Source organism: Pseudorca crassidens, chromosome 13, assembly GCF_039906515.1.
Source record: "Pseudorca crassidens isolate mPseCra1 chromosome 13, mPseCra1.hap1, whole genome shotgun sequence".
Taxonomy (NCBI): Eukaryota; Metazoa; Chordata; class Mammalia; order Artiodactyla; family Delphinidae; genus Pseudorca; species Pseudorca crassidens.
Window position 1 is genome coordinate 9531482 of NC_090308.1, and position 27596 is coordinate 9559077.

Here is a 27596-nt window from a genome sequence, read left to right on the forward strand (position 1 = left end):
CGGGAATGGATGTGGCCACATAGGTAGCAGTGAGAACTGAGCCACCTTTCTCTTCTCACCAGGCCCATTTCTCTCCTTGGGTCCCTGGGGAGCAGATGCAAGGAGGCAAAGTGCAGAGAGAATTTGGGAAGTTGTGGAAGGCACACTGTGGGGCTGTCACTTTTTGCTCACAGGCACTGCCTGCAAGGAGAATCCCTACGTGTTGATGACCGTGAGCCTGCATGTGTGTGGTCGTGTAAGGAGCTCTGTCCCCTTTAGTATAAGTTCCAAGTGGGTAAGTACTTAGGAGGTCCAGAAAATCAAAAATGGCTGCACATAACTTACCTTTCCAATTTTCTACTCACATATACAGAATGAATCATAAGGATGATTCGAAGATACCATGATGCAAGACTTCTGCAGTTATTTCCAGCACAAATTATTTTTCTACCTACGAAGAATTGGCCTTATTCCAAACAGACTTGAAATTGTGCTTTTCTATTTCTTTTATATAAAATGGCAACTCTTTCCCACGAGAAACAGCCTTTTTTCTTAAATGCAAATCATCCAGGGCTTCTGGTATCACTGATCAGTGTATCCTGCCTTTCATATGGCTGTGAGGAACAGAGCATGATTTCAAACATAAGTCGGTTTGGCTGTTGGGTTTATCATCTGGAAAGAAGGACCGAAGCCAGCTGAGTTCCGGCAGTTGCCTCCAAAGTGACTTACTCCCTAAGTACAGAGCCAGTGAGTTCCCTTCTAGATGATACATGAACATGGATGAAGCGGAAATTTTCTTAATTCCATTCTGGTTAGTGGCTAGGTAAGAATGACAATCTACGTGGTCTCTGCCTAAAATAAGCTGGTTTCTCCTCCTCTTTTCTGATACCTTTACCGGGACCTCAAGTTACCCTTGAGCTTTGGCAACACTCAAACACAACGCAGAGCAGAGCAGAGGCTCCAGAGCCCAGCTTCTCCCTGAGCCCAGCTTCTCCCTGAGCCCTCTCCCTACAACCCGCCGTAGATTCGCTGCCATGGGCCAATCTGTAAACGGGGAGTAAACTCCACTAACACCGTGTCGAAAGAGATAACTAAAGAAAAGAAAAAAAAAAAAAAAACTGATGGAAAGTTGCTCTTTTACCTAAGAAATCATCCCATCGTTCCCCCACAATTCAAAGATTTGACGTTTTGACTGTTTGGGGACCATTCCTCCCTAGGGATACTTCAATAAAACTGAACTCCCCTCAGGCCATCTGGGTGACGGTGTTGTCATTTCAGCTGTTAAGGATAACTGTACACAGATCCAAAATAACAGAGGACGTCCTTTTATTGGCTGTCCACAGGAGTTTGGTCACACAAGGAGGTGAAGACTGTGGCAGGTGTGGTACAACACAACACCTTGGCTAACTACTAAACAGAAGGTTAACTGATGCTTGATGGGATAAAACCCCGGCAGCCCTCCGCAGCCCAGGCGCGCCACCTACCCATGTAGAATTAAGCTGAAGAAGCTGGCGACGGATGGCGTGGTCCATTAGTCTTGGTTTGTTGCACTGTCTTCCCATAAAACAGCACTTGAGAATTCACAAAATTAAAGAAAAAAAAAGAAGAAGAAAGAAAGCAGCAGTTGCCTTTCAATACCATCACCACCGTGAACAGACTGCAGCGTGGCATGCAAGTCCACATCTGGTCATTGTTTCCCTTTAGGTTTTTCTTAAATTAACAAATGGAATGGCATGTCTGTTTCAAATATTAGTAGCATAACACTTAAGTGCAATTTCAGTCCGGCCACAAGTGTCATAAACCTTCCGTGTATCTGTCCCAGAACAGCAAGAGGAACGCCCAGGCAGCCTCTTCTCCGCCCAGACTCCGACTGGGGGCCCCCGGAGGCTCCTCCCTCCCCACGCCCACCCTCCATATTCCAAACACCTGAAAACAGCTACGTCTCTGTTTCCACCGTTATCAGAATGGTCAGGGTGGGGCAGAAAATTCAAATGGAACCAAGCTGCTAGCCTTTGGGTCCTGCCCTCCTCTGCCATCAGAGGAGGATCCGATTTTTCTCCCAGGGCTCTTCCTGCCTCAGGACCTGGAGTCGTCGTGGCCACCCCGGCACTGGGTCGCCGGAAGTCGCGGTGGGGCCGTCCGTCCGTCGCTCCTGCTGTCTGCAGCCCCCGGGCCGGGGCCCCGCGGTCACACGGAGCTGAGCTTCACCAGGCCGCGCACCGAATCCTCATGCAGAGAGTCCTGGCTGGCGAGGCCCAGGACGTGCATGGTGCGGCTGTGTGCCAGCGGGCTGCCCGCCAACATCCCGGGCGGCGAGGGCGCTTCCTCCGGGGTCAGGAACTGGTGGCCCACGTGCTCCTCTTTCAGGGGCAGTATGTCTGTGAGCGCGGCCTCGGCGGCGAGGTTGGGCATGGAGGAGGGCGGCGTGGGCTGCCCCAGCGTCAGGCTGGCGCAGGGCGTGCCCAGGCCCGGCTTCCCGGGCAGGTGCAGCTCATCGCTGGCTAGGCTGGGCTCGCTCTGCAGCAGGGGCGTGGCCGCGGCCTGCAAAACGAATTTGGTGCTCTGAATGCACTGGTCTTGGTCGCACTGGAGAGCGGGAGGGAGCCAGCAAAGAGGAGGCGAGAGGAGTTGGCAAGGGGTGGGGAGGGAAGGGGGCACAGGGGGCAGGGAGGGGCGGGATACAAGAGAGAGAGAAACCCGTTAGTGACACCTGGGTCAGGGAGGGCAGAGAGGGTGCACAGTAGCTCAGTTCCATTTGGAGACACCTGGCTCCTGAACAGCTGCTCAAACTAATAGTCACCCACAGGTGTCCTGGGAGTACCACGCAGCCGCAGGCTTGACGCCCCGGCCCCTGTTCGCAGACAGGACCTAATTTAAAAACACTCCCGTGGACAGAGGCACGGGCCTTGCCACCTGCAGTGGCCTAAGGCCAGTGCTACTTCTATGCTGAAAACCACTTTTACCACATTGTTTTAAAAATACAGGGGCCTGTCCACCCATTTCCCAGCAGCATTATTCGCAATAGCCAAAAGGTGGAAGCAAACGTCCATCGAGAGATGGACGGATAAACAAGATGTGGTCTGTACAGACATGGAGTATTACTCAGCTGTAAAAAGGAAGGATATTGGGCTTCCCTGGTGGCGCAGTGGTTGAGAGTCCGCCTGCCGATGCAGGGGAGGCGGGTTCGTGCCCCGGTCCGGGAAGATCCCACATGCCGCGGAGCAGCTGGGCCCGTGAGCCATGGACGCTGAGCTTGCGCGTCGGGAGCCTGTGCTCCGCAACGGGAGAGGCCGCGGCAGTGAGAGGCCCGCGTAACGCAAAAAAAAAGGAAGGATATTCTGACACATGCTGTGGCATGGATGAACCTCGAAGACATCATGCTCAGTGAAATAAGCCAGATACAAAGGAAAAATACTATATGATTCCACTTATATGCGTTACCTAGAGGAGTCAAACTCAAAGACAGAAAGTAGAATGGTGGCTGCCAGGGTCTAGGGGGAGGGGTTGGGGAGTTACTCTTTAATGTATGGAGTTTCACTTTGCAAGAAGAAAAGAGTTCTGGAGATGAATAGTAGTGAGGGTTGGATAACAATGTGAATGTGCTTAACGCCATTGAACTGTACACTTAAAAATGGTTAAAGTGGTACATTTTATATGTATTATGCCACACACACACACAAAAAGAAAAAGACACGGTCAACAGAAGCCCCTGAGGGCCTGATCAGACTATTGGTAAAAGCCTTAGAATTCCTCGCTGCTAAGTTTTCAACAGCTTCGAGAACCATTAATTGAGCTGTTTTTTTTTTTTAATCTGTGAAAGAGAATGTCAACATTTTACAAAATATTTCATTTTCTTCGAAGTGTTCTTAAATCTTAATCTCGTGTCCTTTGTTTAACTTTACCTGCTGGGCAAAGGAAATAGTGGAAACACATTTTTCTAGCTGGGGGAATTTGGGTCTCTGATACTGTTGAAACCCTTCCCTTGAGCTGTGGGCAAGTTTCCGAATAACTCGGAGATCTTGAACTTGAGTCTGTGCGGTGACTTGTTACCGAGTTTCAGGAGCAGGTGTGGCTATTAGGGGAGCTTATCCTGACTACGTCTGAGCAATAAGCGAGGCGCTCCACTGTTTCTGAAGAAGTTCTTAGAACAAACACGTTTCCCTTCTTTACAGATGCATCTCGTATGGGTGGGTGCCTTGCTCAAGACCTTACAGATAAAAGTAGGGGATGGATCTGGGGTTTGGGACTGGGATCGTCTGACTGCAAACCCCTTTTCACCACCGCACATTCGACAGCTAGTAGGTGCTTAAGAAATGTGACTTGTCCATTATCCCCACTCTCTTTTTTCTGAACTCTAGAGCTACCATTGAACCACATACTCATAGCTTTGTGATGGAGGGACCTTGCCATCTTCCTGCCCAGACGCACACCTAGAACTTCCATCACTCACCGGCCTCCAGGCACAGAAGCAAACCAAACGATGCAACGCAGCCTTCAGGGGAAAAGAGAGTTTTCCCGAAGTCACACTTCTTTTACTTCTTCTGCTTCAGTGTGTGTGTCCTTCCTAGCCACGTGGGTTTCTTTCTAAAATCATGAGTGGTGGGCCATCCCCCAGCCGGCCCCCAATCCTCCAAGAGGAGGTGGAAGAGACACCGTCTCTGAGGAATTTGCGGGTTTTAGAAGTTCAAAGACCTTGGTTTCAGACAAGAGTAAAGCTCATGACGGAGCTTTAAAAAGGGAAAGCAAATCCTGGCTTTTCTCTGATGGCTTCATTCCAGCCAAGGGAACTTCAGGACGCTAAGAAGCTAGGAGAAGGGTGGGAAAGGGCTGGGGGGTGGGTGGAGGGCTACTCGGATGAGACAAAAATGCCATTAAAAGGTGCTTGAAAGGGGCTGATTGTTAGGCATTGACAGTCATTTAGTGTCTGCATTTTCCCAGTCGTCACCCGAATCTTTTGCCACACCAGTACTTATCCAGTGGGCAACTGCGTAGCCTTCTCTGCTCTTGCAGGGAGTTTCTGCTCGGGGCAGGGACCAGGGACCCTTGCTGCTGTGGGACAGCACAGCTGTCGGAGCTGCAGACAGCTCGGGTCCACTCACGCTCTCCAATGCTGTCAGTTCCGTTCAGCACATCGGCTCAGTCTTGACAGAGCAGAGGCGGAGAAGAGCAACCTTCCTGATTAAACATGCATCTTCTGGAAAGTCTCCCAGGGCTCTGGATATACTGTGCTTTGCAAAGAACATTTTATGAAAATCACCATTTATTGCTCTGGCGTTGCCTCCATTTTCTGTAGCTCAGTGCAGCCTCTGAGCCGCCGCCCCCTGCCCGTGACCCCAGGGCTGAGATGCTGCCCCAGCCAGAGAGCTCCTGCTCTCAAGCCTGGCCCCTTCCTGGATGATGGAATCTTGTTCTCAACTCTTCTTTCTGGAGCCCTCACTCATCCTAATACCTCGGTCCACACAACACGCCCAGCTCTGGGGAAAGATGAAACTGCAAACTAGATTTGCTGGTCTCTGTTGACCAGAAGAAAGCCTTTTTTTCTTAAATTGAAAACTGATTGGCAAATTCTATTTTAGGGATCAGCCCAAGCAATTCTGACTGGCTGGCTCCAGACTCACGGGAAAATATTGGGGCTGGCCAAAAAGGTCATTCGGGTTTTTCTGTACCATCTTACGGAAAACCCCGAATGAACTTTTTGACCAACTCAATAGATTAGAGGTCAGAGCTGGAGGAGATTCCCAAGGTCAGGCGGCACAAGCATACGGGGGAGAGGCGGGCTCCCCACTCTCTTTCTCTCTTTCTCCCTCTGTCTCTCCGGTCAGGTGTCCTTTCCCCTTCCCTGGTCACGCCTCTCCAGCCATGCCCTGCAGCAGAGCTCACGGGCACCCAGCAGAAAACCCTGGGACAAAAGGGCTGCCGACAGTGCTCTGTGAAGTTCCTTAGAGCTCACGTTCGCCGGGAGGTCGATGTGGAGTTTGAGGGGCCCTCTGAGATTTTGCCCTAAAGCATCCCCGCGCTGACTTAAACGAGACACCTGTGAAACAGCACAGCATAAACTGGTTTTGCCTCCTTAAATAGGCTGTTGATTAATCAAACAAGTTCTTTACGGAGACAGCACTGCGCATGTGCAAGACGGGACCCCATGTCTTCAGGATGAACCCAGAACCGGGAATTTTTCACTTTATGGAACTCAGAGAAGTTTGTGGAACTCAAAGTGTTGCCACTGGAGCCCTTTGGGAAGTCAGAAGTCTTTCAATAAGGAAAACCTGGCTTCCAGCAGCACGAGTAGCTTGTATGGACTGACTCAAGACTGGCTAAACAGCTTCCAAGTTTGAAATTCCCTGAACCCCTTAAAGTTCGCCTGAAACCTGGATGGAGGAGACAGATTTGAGTCCTGCCTCCTGTCTCCTTGAGAGTCAACCTTGCAATAAAGCTCTTTCTTTCTTCAAAAGCCGGTGCCATGGTCTTGGCTTCTATGCACATTGGGCAGTGAGTGAGCCCTTGCTAGGTAGCACCTGGAGGTGGGTTTACTCTGAAGCTATGAGCTTAAGTCCAGGGCCTTTTGTTTGCTTGCTTTCTAAGGCCTTGCTTGTTGTTTTGTCTTGCATATTCTTTTCTTTTCTTTTTTTCTTTTATATAAATTTACTTATTTGTTTTTGGCTGTGTAGGGTCTTCGTTGCTGAGCGCAGGCTTTCTCTAGTTGCAGCGAGCGGGGGCTACTCTTCATTGTGGTGCACGGGCTTCTCATTGCGGTGGCTTCTCTTGTTGTGGAGCATGGGCTCTAGGTGCGTGGGCTTCAGTAGTTGTGGCAGACGGGCTCAGTAGTTGTGGCTTGCGGGCTCTAGAGTGCAGGCTCAGTAGTTGTGGTGCACGGGCTTAGTTGCTCCGTGGCATGTGGGATCTTCCCGGACCAGGGATTGAACCCGTGTCCCCTGCGTTGGCAGGCAGATTCTTAACTGCGCCACCAGGGAAGTCCCTCTTTTTTCTTAAAAAGGGCTCCAGATTGCATGACTCAGGCCCCTCCAAACCTGGGTCCACTCCTGCACACACCTATTGGTGCTTTCCTGCGGCCAAACCCACAACACGTTAAAACTGTAGCAAATCCGTCCTCAGCCTCATGGCCAGGACGCTGTTGAAAACGTGCTCCAGTTTCCCAGGAATAAAGCTTAAGGACTTAAATATGTGGAAGAAAACATTTAGCCTAAGCCATTTAATTTTTTTAAAAATCGAAATGTCACAAATCTTTTCAAAATGACTATTTTCAACAGTGACTTGTGTTATCCGACTTTAAGCACCTGTTCTACAGGGATTTGTTTAAATATTTTAAAAGATGACTGTCTGAGTATAGTTGTGGATATTTCCATTGTTATAGGGACTGCTTTCATATTAATAATGAACCTACTCTGTCCCCTCCTCCAGTTTACCTTGCGGCAAGATTGTATCAGTGAGAAGATTGCTGGGACCACCATGAACCTAAGTGTCTAAATCCTGCTGTAACCCATAGCTTTGAAAATAGTTTGCCACATTTAAACTGATTTCTATTTAGAAGACCATTCCCATTTGGGGCGCCCAGGGACCAGGCTTTCTTCCACAGGATACTGTGTTATAATCTTCCTATTGGTTCATAACAGGACACTAAAATGGGTTCCAATCAAGGAAAGTGCAATTAATTCCACTCTACCCAGTGGAACGTATAATTCTCATGATATTAACTTTGCATGTTTTGGACATCTTTTTAGAAGAAACTCAATGACTAGGGGATATCTGATTTAAAAAAAAAAAAGTCCAGCCTCTTCCTCATTTTGCACACTGCCAAAATTCCAAGGAGGATGGGCTAATAAACCATCATTGGTTGCAATTCCCATATGAGAACTTCAAGAACTTCAAGGGACAAAACAGCCAATATTTTCAGGGTTACTGTGAAGATGACCCATGAAAAAATGTCCTTACACCTTATTTGCCCATTCTAATCCTTATTTGCCCATTTCTTCTTGATTTTTCTACTTAATTTTTTCTCTCTGGCCTCACTAATTCTCTTCTCTTTCCCTCTCCATCTTTTCCTTCATTGATTTCCTTCCCTCTTATCCTTTTTCCCTCTTCTCGCTTTCTTCTTCTCCTCCTTTTCTCCCCCCCCCCCACTTTTCTCTTTGACCTTTTTACGCCACCAACCCGCCTTCCTGGCTGTTCATTCAAGGACTCATATCTTCAACCAGTAGAGGGAGACATCACTGCTCACTTTTTTTCTCTCACAACTTGGAACAGGGCTTATATTCCAGCACTAACACCAAGAAGCCATGAGGTATATTTCAATGTATCTAACCAGTTATATAATCTTAAAGAGAAACAAGCAAGCAGCCAGAGATTGGACAGTGACAGTCCATCACTATGAAGAGGAAATTGAGAAACTCACTGTTTTCATTCCAAAACAACACTTTAACGGTTCATATTTATCAAATATTAGATTGAACCAAATGAAATTGTCATTTTTTAGGTCAAAAGTCATCCAAGTGCTGACTACTAATAGAACAGAAACATGACTGCATTTAAGAATGTCTATGGACAGACCCTTCTGTTGGCAGCATAAAACTAATACTGTCTGGAGTGCTGGAGCATTTGCTGTGGTTGCAGTAAGTCACTGACAGCTGGCTGACTTACTGCCCAAATGAAGCACTGGCGTTTAACTTGCAAAGAAGCTTATGGTTTCAGATGTTTGGATGTCACACACATTATCACTTAATGTTACAGTTTAAAAATACCATAGAGATAAGTTAGTTTTGTTTCTGCAGGTTTTCAAATAAAATTGCTCATGGTGGAATGCATTTTATTTTACTCTAGCTGACTTCTTGTTTGAAATAATCCTAGCATACAGATTAAAGGCTGCCAAAACCAAAGCTAGGTGTTTTCTAGATGGTCTTATATACAAACTAAGAATACGTAAAATTATTTACTTCTTTTGCTCCAATTCGTTCAAAAGTATTAGCATTGGGCATCAGTTATTTCTGCTTGGCTGTGAAGCTATGTTCTGGGGTCTTATGAATGCTCATTTACTTTAATAAAAACACTATATATTTCTAAAATCCACCTAAAATATAGGTTAGGAGGAGTGCTTCCTCTTTATTCTTTTTTAAAACATTATCATTTAAGTTTGCTCAAGTTATTTTTTCTATTATATTTGATTTTTCAGACTATGCATGAAGAGTCCTTCTGTGAAACTAGTTTAATAAATCATGCAACTGCTAGGTTTAATCTTGTTTTGATATTGGATTAAGAGGATTTAAAATGAGGTTAAGTAAATATAGCAAATGATTAAAAAAAATCCAACAATTATGTACTATGTTAGGGTTAGGGTTAGGGTTAGACTATCTTTGTGTTTAGCAAGTGACCCCAAAGGATCACAAGTGCCGGCTTTAAACAAACTATGATCCTGATGTCATACAGAACTTAAATTATTTGACCATCAAATGAGATATGCACACTAAAAAGTGGACCATACCTGAATGTCATGACTGTGCATAGACACATTGTCATGGAAAGACCTTCAGTATAAGGTAATAATAAAAGCCAATAATGAGGAAAATAGGAATAACTAAAACATGGTCTTCAGTTGACACTGGGGTTATGTGCACAAAATTCCAGTGTGGATCCTCAGAATTTCATGGGTGTTCAGATGACAAGGGCTATACTGGGGTCACATGCACTATTTAAATACCTTAGATGTCACTTCATTACTTCTCTAACGTTTTCTTTCTTGGGAATCTGTAGTAGAGGGAAGATCACTTAGTTACTAAATAACCATCCCCATCCCCCAATTATGTGAGATGGTAAGTTAACAGTGAATTTTCCCATTTTTCAGATAATAAGACCTCTATGGGTACTTTGCTGCCAGCTATCTATCAATATTTACATAATTTTTCTGCCCTGCAATTATCAGTATGTTTATCTAAGGCTAAAGCCTTTACTTTTATTTCTAAAATAGTACAATTTCCCTAGGAACACTTTTCCTATCATTCAGGAAACGCCTTTCTGATCTAGACTTTAATAATAAAATAATAGGCAAAAATTTGGCCCAAGATACCTAGAATCTCTTTCCCTCCAGCCTTTCCTTTCTCTGCAAATGAACATGCCAAGTCTGGTGCTAAATATAAAGTCTCCAAATGCTCCTCCTTTGAGGTGAGCACTAGAAACACTTCTAGGTCAGAGGAATCATGTTCCACGGCTAAGTCAGTATTTACTGCTAGTAGAGCGGGTAGCAAAAATGGGGGAATACGGCAATGTTGGCTGCAAAATGCCCTTTAATCACAGAGATAAGGCTTCTATTCCCAGGAATGGTGGATAACCTACACTGGACTAGTACTGCCTCTGTGTACAAGGAAGTATATAAAACTGGCCAAAATACGTGAAGCAAACAGTTTCCAATAGTGCACAACAGACAATGCAAGGCTGCAGTCCCCGAGAGGAGGGAAACTCACAGGTGAGCCCCACAGTCAACCAGCCCTTTCCTTGGGAAGAATTTCCCAACCATGGTATAGGCTGAACAGAGCAGAGAAGTTCTTCTGAGTAGAGAAAGCAGAGATCAGAGGGTAAGGAAGCTTGAGTGGCTGGATCTGTATGGCAGGGCATTGCAGAAGACGATGCTGTGCACAGAAGGGGGCCAGAAATGCTAGTAGGGGTTTCCCACACAAGTCTGTAGCTGTGCTGTGTATGTGCAGGAAGAGTCCCTTCCCCCTTCACCCCCCAACCCCCCCAACCCAGGCTTATGAGACAACAGCTATAACGGGGCTGAGAGAGGCATAGAGATACTAGAAGTTGAGAAAAGTAGTGCTGGGGGACATTGATCTCATTAACACCCCCAATACCTTGTTAACATGCCTGGCATCCAGCTATCACATTAGGAAGGCTATACCTTAGGAGTAAGAATCATGCCCTAAACTAAGACCCTAGACCGGCCCTAACAATGGCTAAATCAAACCCTGACAAGATCTTTGAGGGAGACAGAATTTGGAGGTTGAGCTCCTTCAAATTAGAGGGGCATGAGAAACATCTTGGACTTTCCATAAATCTGTACTAACAAAATATAATACAAGCCTACACAAGTTCAAGATGATTAGCCACTAATTGAACTGCCTGCTAAAACAAGGATCAACACTTCAGAAGATAACAAAATCCAGTCTCTACAAATATATTACCCAAAATATATCCAATAAAATATCAATATACATACAAATAAATAGAAAAATGTAACCTAGAGTTAAGAAAAAAAGTGGTGAAAAGGCACCAAACCCAAGACAGCCCAAATATGCTTAGCAGATAAAGACTTTAAGCAACATAATAATGTTCAAATATTATAGAAAAATATGGCTTCAATGAGTAAATAGATAGGGAATCTCAGTAGAGAAATGAAACTCAGCAGATAAATTAAATGAACCAAATGAAAATTGTAGAACTAAAAAGTATAACAACCAAAGTGAAAAATTCTCTGGATTCATTTAACAGTAGATTGGAGAGGGCAGAAGAAAGAATCAGTGAATATGAAGACAAATCAGAAGAAATTATCCAATTTCTGGACCTAGAGTCTGTTATACAGAGTGAAGTAAGTCAGAAGGAGGAAAACAAATACTACGTGCTAACACATATATATGGAATCTAAAAAAAAAAAAAAGGTTCTGATGAACCTAGGGGCAGGAAGGAATAAAGACACAGATGTAGAGAATGGACTTGAGGACATGGGGAGGGGGAAGGGTAAGCTGGGACGAAGTGAGAGAGTAACACTGACATATACACTACCAAGTGTAAAATAGATAGCTAGTGGGAAGCAGCTGCAAAGCACAGGCAGCTCGGTGCTTTGTGACCACCTAGAGGGCTGGGATAGGGAGGGTGGGAGGGAGACGCAAGAGGGAGGAGATATGGGGCTATACGTAAGCGTATAGCTGATTTACTTTGTTATACAGCAGAAACTAACACACCATTGTAAAGCAATTATACTCCAATAAAAAATGTTTAAAAAAAAAGAAATCATCCGATTTGAAGAGCTGAGAAAGAAAGTTTGAAGAAAAATGCACAGAGCCTCAGGGACTTACCCTCTGGGGCAATATCAAATGGTTTAACATATGAGTAATTGGAGTCCCAGGAGGAGAGAAAATGAGATGAGGCCCCCCCCAAAAAATTGAAGACATAATAGCCAAAATGTCCCAATTTGATGAAAAATGATAACTTGCAGATCCAAGAAACTGAGTGAACTCTGAGGAGTTTAATAGTGGAGATCACCCTTGGACTAGGTCAATAATTACTTGGGTACTGATGTTTCCACCTGGACAAACCTTTAACACAGACTAAAGTGCTGCAAAATGGTTTGGGCTTAGGGGAAGCAAGTGAAGAGAAAAAAAGAAGAGTTAATGTGTCATTGGTTAACACTGTCATTTGTAACAGAGCAGAAACTGAAGTTTCATAGATATTTGCTTGGTCCAATTGTAGGTTAGATTATGGAGTGGTTACATTCAGTTCCACAGCTGGTTTTGTGACTGACCACAGCAGCTTAATCATCGTTCTGCATGGAAGCCCTGGGTGATGTGATTTCACAGCCCTGGGAGGAGACTTCATGCCGCTCTGCTCCATAAGACCTTCCCACCTGGGAAACTTTTGGTATATGGTTAAAGAAGAGCACTTTCCTTAGAGTCAGACTGCTAAGGATGAAAACTCAGCCCAGCCACTGGTTAGCTATGTCACAAACTTAGCATCCCTGAATCTCAGTCTCCTCAAAGGGGCAATTAGAATACCCACATCAGGTGGTTCTGTGAGGATGAAATGAGATGATAATGTAGCCCAGCTGGCACACAGTCAATTTCTCTCTCTTTCTCATTTAACCAACACTCACCGAGACCAACTACCATAGGAACTAGCCTAGACAATGGGGATATAGCGCTGAACAAACAGCATTAAACATTCAGTTATTATTTTATTATTGCCTGAAATGTTTTTAATAGAGGGTAAAAACTTTCATTCACAATTAAAATTCATATATCCTGAAATTCGGCTTAAATTCCCTTTAACGTATAGATGATTGATAACAGATCTTTTGCAAAGAGCAGATTTTGACAGGAGAGACAGGGTGAGGATAACGGGCTGTGGCGACTGAAAGCATATGGGAGGGAGTCACTCTACACACAGCATTCACGGCTACAGCGCAGCAAAGTGTAGGGTTGACAGCAGGGACTGTTGGGGTCGAAGTGTGAAGTTGGAATTGGCCAAATTTACTGAAGTTCTCTGTGCCTGTTTTATTCATTCTGTAAAATGGGGATAAAATTAGTAGCATCCTCACAGGGTCAGCGTGCGTTATCCATGTGACAGCCTTGGAAGGGCATGTGGTATGCTACGTGCTGGTAAGCTGTGGGATCTGGTAAACACTACGCAGTGGGAGCATGAATGAACTGGAGAGAGGGGCTGGGGCGGAGACACGTCCGGCTTCACAGTCTGCTTAGTGCCAGCCCTGCCCGTGCAGGACTGTCTCCTCCCCCTGCACTCCTGTTAATATTGTATTTATACCACCGAAGCCATAACGAACAACGGAAACAATGGAAAGGCTCACGCTCTAGTGCCTGAATGGCCATAAGTGCACAGTAGAATGGACCATTATCTGGCACAGTGATGTTGCCCTGCTGACAAGGCCGGTGGCCTGGATGACAGGCTCTGAGTTGGAAGGAACCCTGAGGGTCAATGTCCAGCCCTCCCGCCAGTGCTGACTCCTCTGTGGCCACGTTGCTGGGGGTGCCACCTCCCCCAGCCTGAACACCTCTGTGGCAGGGGCTCCCATCTGCCATGAGCTCTGGGTGTTGGGCATTCCCCTCTTGGATTGAGTACCATCTGCCTCCCGGGCCCACCTTCCGGTCCCAGTTCTGGCTTGTGGGACCATGAAGAACATATCTCATCTTACTTCCCCAAACAGCTTTCAGCTCCTGCCTCTCCTGAACACGTTCTGACGTACTGGGGGCACTCCCAGCAGTGGGTAGGCGCCTTGGGACCAAAAAGAGTCCCCCCAGCCTTAAGCCCAGTGGAAACCTGGGTTTCCCCTAACACAGGCAGCATGGCAAGACAGGAAGCGCAGGGCGCCCCAGGCAGTTAGCTTTTAAATTGATCTGTCTACAGGCAACTCACTGCTTTATAATTGGTAATGATTTCTCTGTAATCACATGTGTGCTGGGGAATTCTTATGAAGTGAGAAAAACCCAACCTACAAATCATTTCTAAGATGTAATGAAATTTTGATGAAAGCTAAATTTAACAATTAATGAAGTTGACATATTCATGGGTCTCATAGACATAAAACATTTATTAATTTTGATTTTGCTGTTTTCTTTTCATGTTTCAGAGCTCATAATTTTTTTTCAGGACTTAAAATTTTTCATACTCCCCAGAAAAGCACACAGGTGCTTTGCCTGTGGTGTCTAGTGGGTAAAATGACCATGTCCTGTCTCTTGGCCCATGGGTTAATTTGATCCTACCAAGGCCATCACTTCATGAAGCCATGTTGCCATGTCACTGCATCAAAGGGAACTCCTTCCCTCTAGTTCCTAGTTCCACATTCAAGGTGGAGCCTTTTGCAGATGTTGACAAAATTGGAGGAAGAAAGGAATGAGGAAAGGAAGACAGGAACAAACTAATATTTATTCAGAACTTCCCTTGAGCAAGCCCCTGTGAGGGGAACTTTCAAATACATTCAGTTGAATGTTTAACCAGCACCTACTATGTGCCAGGCCCTTTGTTATAAAGTGGTGATGGGAGGGAGGTGAACATCATTATCCCCTTCTTCATTTTACAGTTTAGGAACTTAAGACTCTCGGGATGAAGTGACTTGCCAAGGTCACCCAGCCCCCAGTCAGTCACTGCAAGCCCAGGCTCTCTGATCCCACATCCCAGCTCTCTGCCTTTCCCTGCTGTGTTCAGTTGTACTTAAATCTGTCCATTTGCAAAGCTTTTCCTTCCATTGTCTTCCATAATTATCCTGTTCTATTATCCTCACTAGTAGTATCCAATTAGATAAAGAAACTTGACCTGATGGGGGCAGAATTGGCAGGCATGGGTGGAGAGAAAGTTAGCAAAAGATAATAAATGCTGATTTCAAAAAATAATCTTCCAGGGGCTTCCCTGGTGGCGCAGTGGTTGGGAGTCCACCTGCTGATGCAGGGGACACGGGTTCGTGCCCCGGTTGGGGAAGATCCCACATGCCGCGGAGCGGCTGGGCCCGTGAGCCATGGCCGCTGAGCCTGCGCGTCCGGAGCCTGTGCTCCGCAACGGGAGAGGCCACAACAGTGAGAGGCCCGCGTACCGCAAAAAAAAAAAAATCTTCCAGCATGTGGGATGAAATCAGATTAATATCTCGGATGACAAACAGGAGCATGTCTTACAGTTTTTTTAAATGCTAGATCGACTGGATTCTAGGATAACTAATAAAATTGATTCACATCTCCAGTATTTCAAAGTGAATTTCTACCAACCATGTCATTCCTTCCTAAGTACGGCGAAGCAAACCTTCCCCGAGCTTTCTATATAGCAACCTGCAGGGCACCTCCCCCTATCCCCAGGCATCCGAGGGTACCCCATTTCTACATATTGAAATCAGCTTCCCCCAACTGGTACCTCCTTTTATATCTCCTGTTGGTGATGTGTATGGTCATCTTGTCGCCAAGCTGAAAGGCAGGAGGCATCCCTGGCTCCCTGCTCCCAGATTTCCACATCAGCTCCATCTCCAAGTCCTGGACTGTCAAAGCCTCTTTTCTGAACCCACTCTGCTGTCCTGGCCTGTTTGTCATGGACTCTGTTGTGGGTGATTCAGGTCTATAGAGAGCAAACAGTGGGCCACAAGACTGGGTCCCTTTCAGAAACACTTCTTTAGGGGAATTTGTTCCTGATAAAGAGAGGCCATTGACTTACAGACCACTGAAGAATTTTAAGGCACTGATGGTCGGGGCCAGCCAGACTGTGAGCTCAGGTGCCCATGGAAAGACTCCGTCCCTGCCCCGTCTCCCAGGTGCAGAGTGAAAACAAAGCATCCGTCCCACACCTCCACAGAAGCGTGACCCAGGGACCTCTTTGGAGAGGCACCAGTCAGTTTTTGCTGTCAGTGAATGAACAGCTTGTCTGATTATTTGCACTGAGGTGTGCATGGCTGATCTAAGGTTTTGGCTGAAAGTGGGGAGACCTGGCAGCAGAGTCCGCTGCACATTTAAAGAGGGGCTGAGGGAGCGGGTGCAGACTGAGGCAAAGGGACGGCACGGGACTCGGGGACTCGCCAGACAGCCAGCCCTGCTTGGGGCAGCTCTCGCTCACCCCAGACAGCAGCCCGGTTCTGTGTGAGGGGCTTTCCAGAGCAAGCTGCCTCAAGTTGTTTCTGGAAGAGATGTTATGTAGCTCCCCGACACAACCCCAAACAAACTGACCACCTGTTGGGCGGGGGGCGTAAGCCTTCGGCGGATATCGCCTTAATTTAACGCTTCCTTGCCCTCTCTGAGCCTGCCAGCCCAGGGGTGTCCCGGGAAGCTTTCTAGGTGACTGACTGTTACAGGTCAGTGAACACAGATGTGGGAGAGAAGCCTCTGTGGGGCGCTGCAGGTCCTACCGTATCACTCTGTGACTGTGTGGCCCCGTACGCGGCCATCCCGTTGGAGGGTGCGGCTGGCCGTGGGGTGTCAGGCTGGATGTACCCTCTTCTGTCAATGAGGCTGCAAGAGAAAACAGAACAATGCAGGGGTCAGAGAGCGAATAAAAAGCCCAAAACACCGACAACGCTCTCTTAATTTCCATCTCGGGGGTCCGTTTTCTGTGACGGGCCCCCAAGGCGCTTCAGAATACACCTCTGCTCGCCTTCATGTGTGGTCAGGCTCCAGAGTCTACCACTTCTGCCCTTAGAAACGCCTGGAGCATCTGTTCCCTCCCTGCCACCTGCTGCAGGCCCCGCACTCCGCCCCCGTCCTGATCACGTCACCCCTCCTGCCTGCACAGCCTCCATCACCTGCCATCGGAGCCCAGACCCCCTTGCTCGGCCTTCAGGCCTCACACAACCTGTCCCCAACCTTCCTCTCCGGCCTCAAATCCACATCTTGTCACACACGGCATTCACGGCTTCATTCCTTCAACAAGCGCGTCTGAGCACCTACTACGCGCCAGTGCTCTGCCCGGGAGCAGAAGCCACGCACCCGCTGTGCGTTCTCTGCTTTGTCGTCTCTGTTTCTGTTCAGGCTGTGGCTTTTAATTGCCCGAAGTCACTTTCCCTTCCCGTCCGCTGTCCATTCTTCTCGGCCTCCAGCCCTGCTCTTGGCCCTATATCCGCTTTCTTCCCTCATCTGGCTTCTCTCAGCCCTGCCTGTGATCCTCCTGCTGGTACATGCCACTGCTGGCCTGATGTCACAGTGATCTATACGAATGACTCCTCTGTGGAGCAGCCCGCAGGCCCCCGGGGGCAGGCTTCATCTCGTCTCCCCCACGGCACCTGTCCCGGAGGATCTGGCCCCTCTGGCCCGCCCTCGGAGCGCCGTGGGCGCCGTATCACATCACGCTGGCTCCACGTGTTTCCGTGTGCGCCTGTCACGAAGCGTAAGCACCACGAGGGCAGAAACGGGGTCTTCTTCATCATCATTACCTCCACAGCTGCCCCCCAGCGGGTGCTGAGCAAACGCTTCTGACTGAGCGAGTAAAAACGGGTCCTCGGTCTCCCACCGACACGTTTCCTGAACAACGTTTCTGTGTTCACTCTATGGCACTGTTGCCCAGGTAGGAGGTGAGGGTGAAGATTCCTTTGCCATCAAAAGGGTTTTTGCCTATTTCCTCCCTGAGTGAAGACTCCGTGTTGACCCCGGGTCTAAGGACAGAACTGCAAGGGGCAACAGGAGGTTCGGCCACTAAGTGGGGCTCCCGCCCTGGCCTCCCGTGGGGTGGGGCTGGGCCTCTGAGGGACGCCCCAAGCACATCCACGTGCCCACACGCTCCTCCTCCTGGGGGCGGGGCCCGGGCGGCTGAAGGCTGTTCCACGTGTCAGCTCGGCTTTCAGAAGATACGCGTTATCATCACAGCTACCACCTCAGGTCTTCCAGTGACAGACTAACAAGCCATTAAAAAAATACTTATGACAGGATCTGGAAGTGGGACTCTGCTTCAGTTTCAGTCAAATCCCCTGAGGTTTAGAAAAAACAAGAGGCTACAAGAACCTCCATCCTCCAAAGGGGAGGTGTTGGATCCCCATGCAGGACCGTCAAAGGGATTCTCAGACCAAGTCTGCGGCCACCTTCAAGGGTGTCAAAGAGCGAAGGAAAGGGCAAAGAAGGATGTCCTGGGGAGAGGGGTCACCACTCCTGCCAATGATGAGATCCAGGGGTGGGGCCAGGCTCAGTCCCTGGGAGAGAGCTGGTGTGTAGCTGGCTCAAAGGGGCATGCCGGGGGTCAAACTGTTTGCAGCCCTGGTAGGGATGAAGGGGTGGAAAATGTTAACTTACACTGAACTTTGAAGTTCCGGTTCACTGAAATGACACTATTTTGGAGGAAATGGAAGTGCCCCGAGTCTTTTTTTTTTCCAGCTGACAGAAGAAATTAAGGGACTTGCAGGGGATTTCATCCAGGAGCAGAAAAAGAACTAGGTCATCAAAAGAGTGGGGACAGCAGGGATTATAGAAAAAGTTGTTCTCGGCCTGCTTCCCATGCGTTCAGCCTGTTCAGCCACGCGCCCAAGACTGTAACACTCTGCCCCAAGCCTCTTTCTGGCCCTCAGAATGGCCCTCGAGCCCCTCCTAAGCTCACCTCATCTCTTGCCTTGCCCCCCGGGACCCCCCTCACTCCCCCAGTTCCTCCTCTGACAAGCTGGGCTCTCCTCTCACCTCTGGGCCTTTGCACATGCTGTCCCTTCTCTCCTCCCACAATTCCTTTTCCCCAGTTCCTCCTGATCCTTTAGAATGGTTCATACCTTACATCCCCCTCCTCTGGGAAGCCCTGCCAGGTGTCCATGGAACCTGCACCCCGACCCCATCCCAGCCCCTCCCCCTGTGCAGACCTGCCCTGGACAGACCTGTATTGTTGACGTTCTCTCAGGCGCATCCCTGGACCCCAGCACACAGCACGTGCTCAGTGACAGCAGCCGAGTGAATTCTTATGACTGGCTGACCCACAGCAGCAGCCCGTAGGGCCTGACCCTGACCACACCTTGGGACTTTCTGTCTTTCCAATCTTCCATTCCTCCTGCCAGACTCGTTATGAGGACCCCCTCCCAAACCTGGCTGTTCCCACCCTGCTGCCCCCCCAACCCTGGGGACACTGCAGGGAATGGGGCACGGGTCTTTGCCCCCGTGCTCCATGGCTCTCACGGGGAATCTTGAAGACACCCTCTCCCTCCCTCGTGAGTACATCGTCACACTAAGAATGCTTTAGAGGCTTCCCAGGCACGTGGCGCTGGGCACACAGGTGGTGCTTAGTCCCTGTCTGAGGCGAGGGACACTGCTCATTCTTCAGCCTGTCTGGGATGCCCGTGCAAGGCCCTGGTGCTCTTTTAGTGCACAGGGGTTGGGTGAGGCAGGGCAGAGACAGCAGAGGGCGAGGAGGGTGACAGGAGGGAACAGCGAAGACAGACACCATGACCCTGCCCACTTCTGCCCAGGCCAGCTCTGGGAACCTGTGGGCAAGCGAGAGAGGGCAGCGCCCCATCTTCCTGCACAAACCCTCGAGTGGTCAAGCTCTTCCGAGGGGAGGGCCGTCCCTGAGAAATGCTCCATCCAGGGGGACTTGGATTTTGGAAAGAATACAGCCTCAGCTTAGCCAAACCAGCAAATTTAATCCAGTTGTGGAAGAAATAATTTCGCTATGACAAGACGATCTATAAACAACACAGAATGGCGCCAGATGCAAATCAAAGACTTGGGAACGGGAAAAGAGATCCGGGCAAAACGTGAGACTTCTACATTCCTTTCCTAGACTCAGGTGTCTATTTCAGAGACGGGGTGAGATGCTTGTTCATGTCTCTTTTGCCTCTTCTACTCTGTGCTTCATGGCCTGTCCCCACTATCCACAAATAAACACACACCAGGAGGAAACACAAAGCTAAACTGTGAAAAAACAAGCATTTCCAGAGGGTTTTTCTGGCCTAAAGAGCCCCAAGAGGGACTCCTGGGTGAGTCTGGAGCTCTCTTGGGGGAGGGGCACCCTCCAGGCATGACGGACACCCTGGCCTGAGGCAGCCCCTTCCGTCCAGAGCCCTTGGCTGTCCCTTCCTGCTGTCCCTCCTCAGAGGAGGCCTGGGAGGGGCAGGTCAGGGGCCCCCGAGGGCCCCAAATTCAGGACGAGTGGCACACTGGGCTCCCAACTTTCTAGACCCAAACTGGAAAATGATCAATTTCTAATTACCCAATGGCACCAGGAACTATAATCCAGTACCAATCAATAAATGGCCTTGGAATATGTGTTTGATATTTTGGGGGGCGGGGTGGGGGAGGGAATCACTCTTCCTTCCCTAATGAAGCTTCACTCAGGCTGATGATCAAACCCAGTTTGTGTTCCACGAGCACAAGTTAGTGATGACTGACCGTGCAGCTCTAAGTGCACAGCGGGGCTGCTATGGACACGAGCCAGTAGCTTTTGTGGTTTCTCTCCATGTACACAGTTGGAGGCCAAAAGCGAGGAAGGCTTGGAAACTCATTCTAGAAACCTGGAAAACTTGCTTATCAAATAATGTTTGATTTGGCTAATCTGTTGGAAATATTCTACAAGAGCATAACTCACGAATAATCAAGACTAGGAGGCAGCTTCTACCATTGACACACACAGGTTCTGACGTCAGACGCCTGGGTTTGTGTCCTGACCAGGCAGCGTTTACCACCTGTGTGATCTTGAGCACGTTATTTAACCTCTCTGTGCCTTGGTTTCCTCTTCCATATAATGGGATATAATAGTACCGACCTCATAGGTACAGAGTGAGGTTTTAAAAGTTAATCCACCTAAAGCACATAAAACAGAGCCTAACACTATCCAGTAAATGTCAGCCATGGCCATTATTAACAGGACTGCTGTCTTATCATCACCACAATCTCCACTGCTTCAGCCCACACGGATCTCTCCCTCTGAACTATTTTAGCGTTTCTATTCTGCACAACTCAGCTCTTAGCACTTATGTCTACAGGCTTTCTAATTGCTTCCTACCTTGTGTCCTGCTCCCTCATGACAGCTGGATGTTCAACATCATCTAATGATTCATGGGGTCACCTGACTCAGTGTCCCTGTTTTGATCCTGAGGGGATTTTCCCCAAACTTGACACAAATTCAGTAGAAAGTTATGCCAAGCATAACACAAGCCAGATCTCTACATCGTTAAGGCCACGTCTCCGCAGCACAGAGCGGCGTGCTGACCTGGCTGGCGGTCATTGCCGCCGGCCAGGTCACTGCTGCCCGAGGCCTGCGCTAACACACTAGGGTGTGTGCTTCCCCAGGTCTGTTATCGGGCATCGTGCCATCTGAATCTTACCTTGGAGAAATGGGCCCACACAGGGCAACACAGCAATTTGTAAAGATATTTCCGTAGCTGTAGGGGTTGTAATTCTCTTTACCTCTTTTATTTGACCAAGATCCTTTAATCTGAAAGAAAAGGATAGTCAATGACACAGTACCCATCACACCAATGTCACAGTTTGGGCCGATCAGAAGAAGCCTGTAAAGAATGCAATGATCTTTACTCATTTCTTCAGCAGAAGAAACGGAGGTTCTTTTCTCAAGGAAAACTGGCATTAACCCCAAACTTGGAAATATCCCCAAACAGCAGGTGAGACCAGGGAGAAACAACATTCTCTGGGGAAAATAGTCTCTTATTTCTACCACATGGTACTTAAAAGGCAGCTCACATGAGCCAGTGGAGATTCCTTGATGCTACGTTTAGTGTGTTAAATAGTCATGAAATGGACGGTAGCAGAGAGGAGTAACACACCTCCCCTAATGGCCCATTTTTTTAAAAAAGATTTTTTGATGTGGACTATTTTTTTTTTTTAGTCTTTATTGAATTTGTTACAGCATTGCTTCTGCTTTATATTTTGTTTTTTTTTTGGCCACGCGGCACGTGGGATCTTAGCTCCCCGACCAGGGATTGATCACGCACCCCTTGCACTGGAAGGTGAAGCCTTACCTATTGGACCGCCAGGGAAGTCCTTAATTGCGCATTTATGGCCTGAATTCAGCCTCACCACATTGCAGAATAATTCTGCAGGGTATTTCTCGTGTTCTCAGTTAGCACATACACATAGCTGTCTTAACATTCTCGGAACTCATCTATCTCATCAGCACTGGTTTTTCTCAAGTCTCGGAGGCAACCTAATTCTGAGACATTGAATTCATGTACTGATAGAGGCTTCTGTCAGAATCCAAATATTCAGAGCAAAAAGGACCAGGCTCACGAAGAAACATTTTCCAGCATTACGTTTTCTGGTTTTGTATTTCCTCTCCATCTGCATTAAGTACAGGCAGATAATCCTGGATAAAAAGTTAAACTTTGGGTCAGTGCGATTGCCTCCCAAAATGAAATGGAGCCGTTATCTGAGAGAGGCCAGCCTGTGAGGTCTCTCTTCATCGGGGCAGGGTGACAAGTTGCTGATAGAATTATTGCAAAGGAATAGAACAGAATCCCTCCTTGGGCCTTGGAATTGGGGGGTCACTCGGCGGATCTTAGTATCTAAGTGACGTGGTCAGAGAGCAGGACAGTTCGGAGATTCGCAATAGAGAAATTGGAGACTGATGTCGGAAAATGCTTCCCGTGCAGGCTCTTTGCTCCCAGGGGCTCCCATCTGGAAAGGGAGCCCGGGCCCCTCACCTCTTCTTTCTCTATTTCCCACGAAAGAACATGCCCGCGTCCCACCCCACCAGGAACTTACGTCTTCATTTGTGGTCTGGTTGGAGCTGATCAGGTACGTGTGGAAACCCGAGAGCCCCACGATGGACCAGACGGAGAAGAAGCAGACCACGGCCTCCAGCACAGTACCCGGAGTCAAGGAGGTGAACCAGTAGGACCGTGACGTTCTTAGGGCCCCAGGGAGCTGGATGACTGAGATTTGGACAGAACCCGCCCCCAGGCCCTCACTCAGGCCCTTGCGTCCACCTAGCCTGGCATCAGTGGTCTTGTAGCCAAAGGAGACCCTCAGGGGCAGGCACGAGGCCACATTCTCCTTCACGGCACAGCGTTTGTGCTCAGTTAAGTGATCGGTGGGCTCCCTGAACAGGTCTCGTTCCTTTCTCATGGCTGACAGTTCCTCTGACTGTCCTTCCCACCCGACCTTGGCCCTTTCCTCATGACTCACTGTGTAGCCAAAGGCGGCGGCAGCAAAACCAGGAAGCACGCTGGCTGGAGCTGGCAGCAGCCCAGGCTTTTGATGAATGGACCCAATACTGAACATCACTTCAATCACAGGCTCTACCTTTGGCTTCTGAAAGCTGAGACTGTAGCACTGACAGGTTTCCCTCTCGACCCGATTTGAGGCTGTGACAGTCATTTGCAGGGCTGACCTCGGGCGGCTGAGACCAGGCGGGGTTTATCTTCCTGGCTTTCTCTCTCCCTGCATGGCCCTTCCACCCCCTGGCTGCCTGCCCTCACTGTGGATGGGCTTCTGACCCGGTGGGGCCATTTCTCGGTGTGGCATCAGGGTGAGCGGTATTTTTTCTTAGGGGACCTTTTCCCAGCCCCTCAGCCCACCCCGACACATAGGGCTGTCCTCAGCTATTGACAGGCAACTAGAAAACCTGGCTCCACACCAGACTGTGAGTGATGGGGAGTCTCGAGTTCCACAAGATGCACTAAAACCAAAGGAGAAAAAGCCTGGCATTCTTCAACAGACGAGACAAATCAGCCAGGAGTGTGGCAATTTGAAAAGACTAGAGAATATTCCTGTCCCACAAATACTTATAAAATTCTATTTACAAGATAAAGATGTTTCTCAGGAAAAAATAATTCATCATAGGTCTGGGAGTTTAAATACCCATCATGCAGCCTCCATTGATAAATTACAGGCCAGAGAAAGTAAATACTCATGCTTTCCTAATGCTTCCAGGGATGGAAGCCATAGATCATGCTGTAATACATCACCATTGATTTTTTTTTCAGGACTGGATATCATTGATCTTCAGAGCAGAGAAATGAATGTATCATCCGGTGCAGCACCGTCATCTGCCACGTCATGATTAACAAATGCCACTGTCCGGCATGTGGGGCTGCATACAAAACAGGGGGAACGAATGCACTTCCTGCTTGTTCACTGACTTTCAGCTTCGGGGTACACCACTGGGTCTGCTCTTGGAAAAGTGGGAAAATGCTGTATTTTTCTTTCTAAGGTTTAAATTTCTAGAAACTGCAAGGCCTCAGAAAAGCCCCGCCCAGAAATTAAAAGGACATCTCAAGAGGAGGATGTCCAGCTGGCCAAGGTGAAGACAGTGCAGAGCAGCGGGATCTTGCGGATCCAACACAGGGTGCCCCTGGGGGGTGGGAGTGCTGCCCGGTCCTCTCGGAGGAAAGAGGTGAACAGGCTGCAGGAGGAGCTGCACCTACCAAGAAAAGGAAGACTGAGGTGGATTCTGGAAAAGGGGATAAGTACGGAGGGGTTGGGAGGAGATGCAGAGAAGCAGGCCCCTCCTCAGGGCTGCCACCAGCCCTTCTTTTCTGCCAGGGTTACCCAGGGGGACAAACGGTTATGGCAGAGGCCTCGCTGCACATGGGGACACAGGGATGGTGGCCCAGGTAGCAAAGAAGATCTCATTCTCAACCGCCTCCTGACAGGTTGGGGCTCACAGACGCCCCCCCTCCCAGCCTCATCTCCCCATCCAAGAGGACACAGATGGGGGAGCAGCCACGTGGGAGCTCTGCCCGCACTGGCTTGAAAGCAGAGAAGTGGAGCCCAGGGAAAATGATGAGGAAGTAGTGGGAAGCCTGCGTCGGGAGAACCGCGTTGTATAAAGGGGGATGACACTGGCAGTGACTTTGCACAGGCTGGAAGGAAAAGACAAGAGGCAGAAAGGTCAAAGAGGAGGTGACAAATGGAATGGAAACAAGGGTAGAAAAGAGAGAATGAAGAACGAACCAAAAGATTTATTTACTGAATAATACACGAAGAGCCCAACTTTGGTCTCGGAAATACTTAGATGTCAACGACAGTTTACAATCCAGGCAGAATGATGGTCATGTCAAAACACATGTAACATCCACACGTGTGAACCAGGTAAAAGCTGGCATGTGAAAGTGGAGGAGGCCACGGCATCTAACGTGGCTACGTCTCCCTTTGCATCTCCTGTTCCTTTTGCGGCTGCTGTTCCCTTTGTGATGCCACTTACATGATTACCTCCAAAAGGAGGCGTTGTTACCAGTGGATGTGGAGTTTTAAGTGTTTATAGCAACCCCCCAAATTCGCAGTGTTCTATATTAATATCTCATGTGCTTGGTAACATTTTATAAATAACAGAATGCAGTTTCACTGTTAGCTCACAGCTGTGTCCAAGTGAGGAATTCAAGGTAGGATGGAAGATGCAGCCCCCTCCGCCTCTCCCCTTACAGCTGCCGCCTCGCCCACAGGACGTCTGAAGGAATAATCATCATCATTCGTAACAATGGCTGGCATCACTGGCTGTGTGTCAGGTCCTGTTCCAAAGGCTTCACGTGTGATGAACTGGGAGATTGGGATTGACATAGATACACTAACATGTATAAAATGGATAACTAGTAAGAACCCGCTGTATAAAAAAATAAAATAAAATTCAAACAAAACAAAACAAGAGCTTCATGTGGATTAATTCACTTAATCCTCAGAGCAACCCAGTGAGAAGTGTGATTCCCACTTAACCGATAGGGAAACCGAGGCAGGAAGCAGTTAAGTAATTTGTTTAAGAAATAGCAGAGCAGGGATTTGAAGCTTGGAAGTCTGGCTCTGCCAGTAGGACAGAAAAGCCATGGGCCGATTCCTTTCTGAATTCTTGCTAAGGGACACGTGGCTCTAGGCTGACCCCAACCTCTGCTGGGGGAGATCAGGACCCTCCTTGTCAGGGTTTCTTGAACCTATCGCACCTTAAGGAGTCCATCCCCCTCAAATTCACTCTCAGACAGAGGTACGAATATCTGAACAACACATCTTCTCACTGACCCGATAGCTTGACGTTGAAATTATCTACGCCATAGTAAGTTAAGAAACATAAATTTCTTTTTTTTTCATAAATTTCTTTTTAATGTATCAAAACCCACTTACTGATTTTTTTTTTTTTAAAAGAGACATGAGTGGAAACAGGCCAACTCCAGTAGGAGCCAATTTAATAAGCAGCTGGATGTTTATTGCATCAGAGATGGGTTCCAAACCACAGCCATTACCACTGCCAGCCTCCATGTCTCCTCCCCAGCCCCCCAAAAAGAAAGGGAGCCCCCTCTGTGGCCAAGAGTATGGCTTTAGATTCCCCGCAGCCGCTAGCTCAAAGTGCTGCACACTGAGGTACTCGCTAGGTGACTATGGAATTGAAAAAGACTGAAAAATGCCGGCAGGCAGGCGCCCCTCCCTTGGGTTTCCACGCAGTCCCACAAGTGCCTGCTCTGTGCCTTTCTAGGCACCTGGCCCGGCACTCCGGACAGCAGACGGTGGGGGAAGGTAAGCTTCCCACCCTCAGGGTACAGGGGTCTGCTTGCCTGTGGGCAGGTAAGCAAGGGGAGACGACCTTGCAGGGACATGGAAATAGTATTGGGCAGAATGGTGAGGGCACCTCAGTATTTGGAGAATCGTAAAAGGTGAGAGGTAAGGAACCAAAGGTTTTTAACCTTATTGGGTTCCTACGCTTTTCTCAGAAAAAATGCACATAAACACATTTTTTTCCTTATAATTTCAGGAGGCTTAAAAACGCCCCTGATGCCTCTGCATGGATACACATGGACCCCAAGTTAAAATGTCCTGATTTATCCTAATCCCTTCATTTTACAAATAGGTAAAATTTTATGTAAAATGAAGGGTTAAGGCCCAGAGTAGTCAAGCCACTTATAAAAGCTCACATCGCACTTCACGGCAGAACAGAACTGGAACTTGGTCTGCAGACTTCTAGGACAGAAAGAACCCTTCCCAAGGCTCCAAGCTACGGAGTGTCACATGACAGGCCTAACTTTGGAGCCTCAAAGCTCACAACAGCAAGGCTGAGGCTGCCCGTGACATGCAACCTTGTCCATCAGTCCCACGGCCTTAGAGCCACCCCTGGGTGAAGAACTTGTCTCTGTTAATATGTCATCACCCATCTCCCCACATTCCAGCAATCAGGCTGGCGACAGGCTTTTTTGCCAAGTGCCAAATCTAGATTACAGTTTATTTTAAAAAGTCTGTATTTCATGTGGGTTTCCTCATCGACCCAAAATCCCTGGATTCCAGAATGGCCAGGGAATGCCAGAGTCCAAGGCTCTGCCTCGGGTGCTTCCGCTCTGAGCACTGGGCGTGTGTGGCCAGGGGGCTGGTCACACCGCACGGTGCTGAGGGGCCTTTCTCTGTGGGCACCAGCCAGGCACCCCTGGGTCCTCCTGCATCTTATTCTGCTTTAGGTCTCTGTCTGGGGTTCTGACATTGAAAATATAAGAAACAGATGTTGTTGGTAATCATCTCTTTCTTTCT

The 27596-nt window shown here is 48.2% G+C and overlaps 1 protein-coding gene across 4 annotated transcripts in view; it reads right to left on the reverse strand.

Moving 5' to 3' along the window:
* Positions 1–1288: 1288 nt before the first annotated feature.
* The window catches only part of ZDHHC14 (zinc finger DHHC-type palmitoyltransferase 14), a 276640-nt gene continuing 250332 nt past the window's right edge, over positions 1289–27596 (reverse strand). For 2 of the 4 annotated variants that reach the window (XM_067701681.1, XM_067701683.1), the window contains exons 6-9: positions 22860–22962; positions 21467–21576; positions 16589–16691; positions 1289–2520 (exon numbers count right to left, since the gene is read on the reverse strand). In XM_067701681.1, coding sequence (XP_067557782.1) covers positions 2167–2520; positions 16589–16691; positions 21467–21576; positions 22860–22962 — 670 coding nt within the window. In that variant the 3' untranslated portion in view covers positions 1289–2166. Of the gene's footprint in view, positions 2566–16588; positions 16692–21466; positions 21577–22859; positions 22963–27596 lie in introns of all 4 variants that reach the window. The other 2 variants (XM_067701679.1, XM_067701680.1) reach the window with 1 other exon arrangement.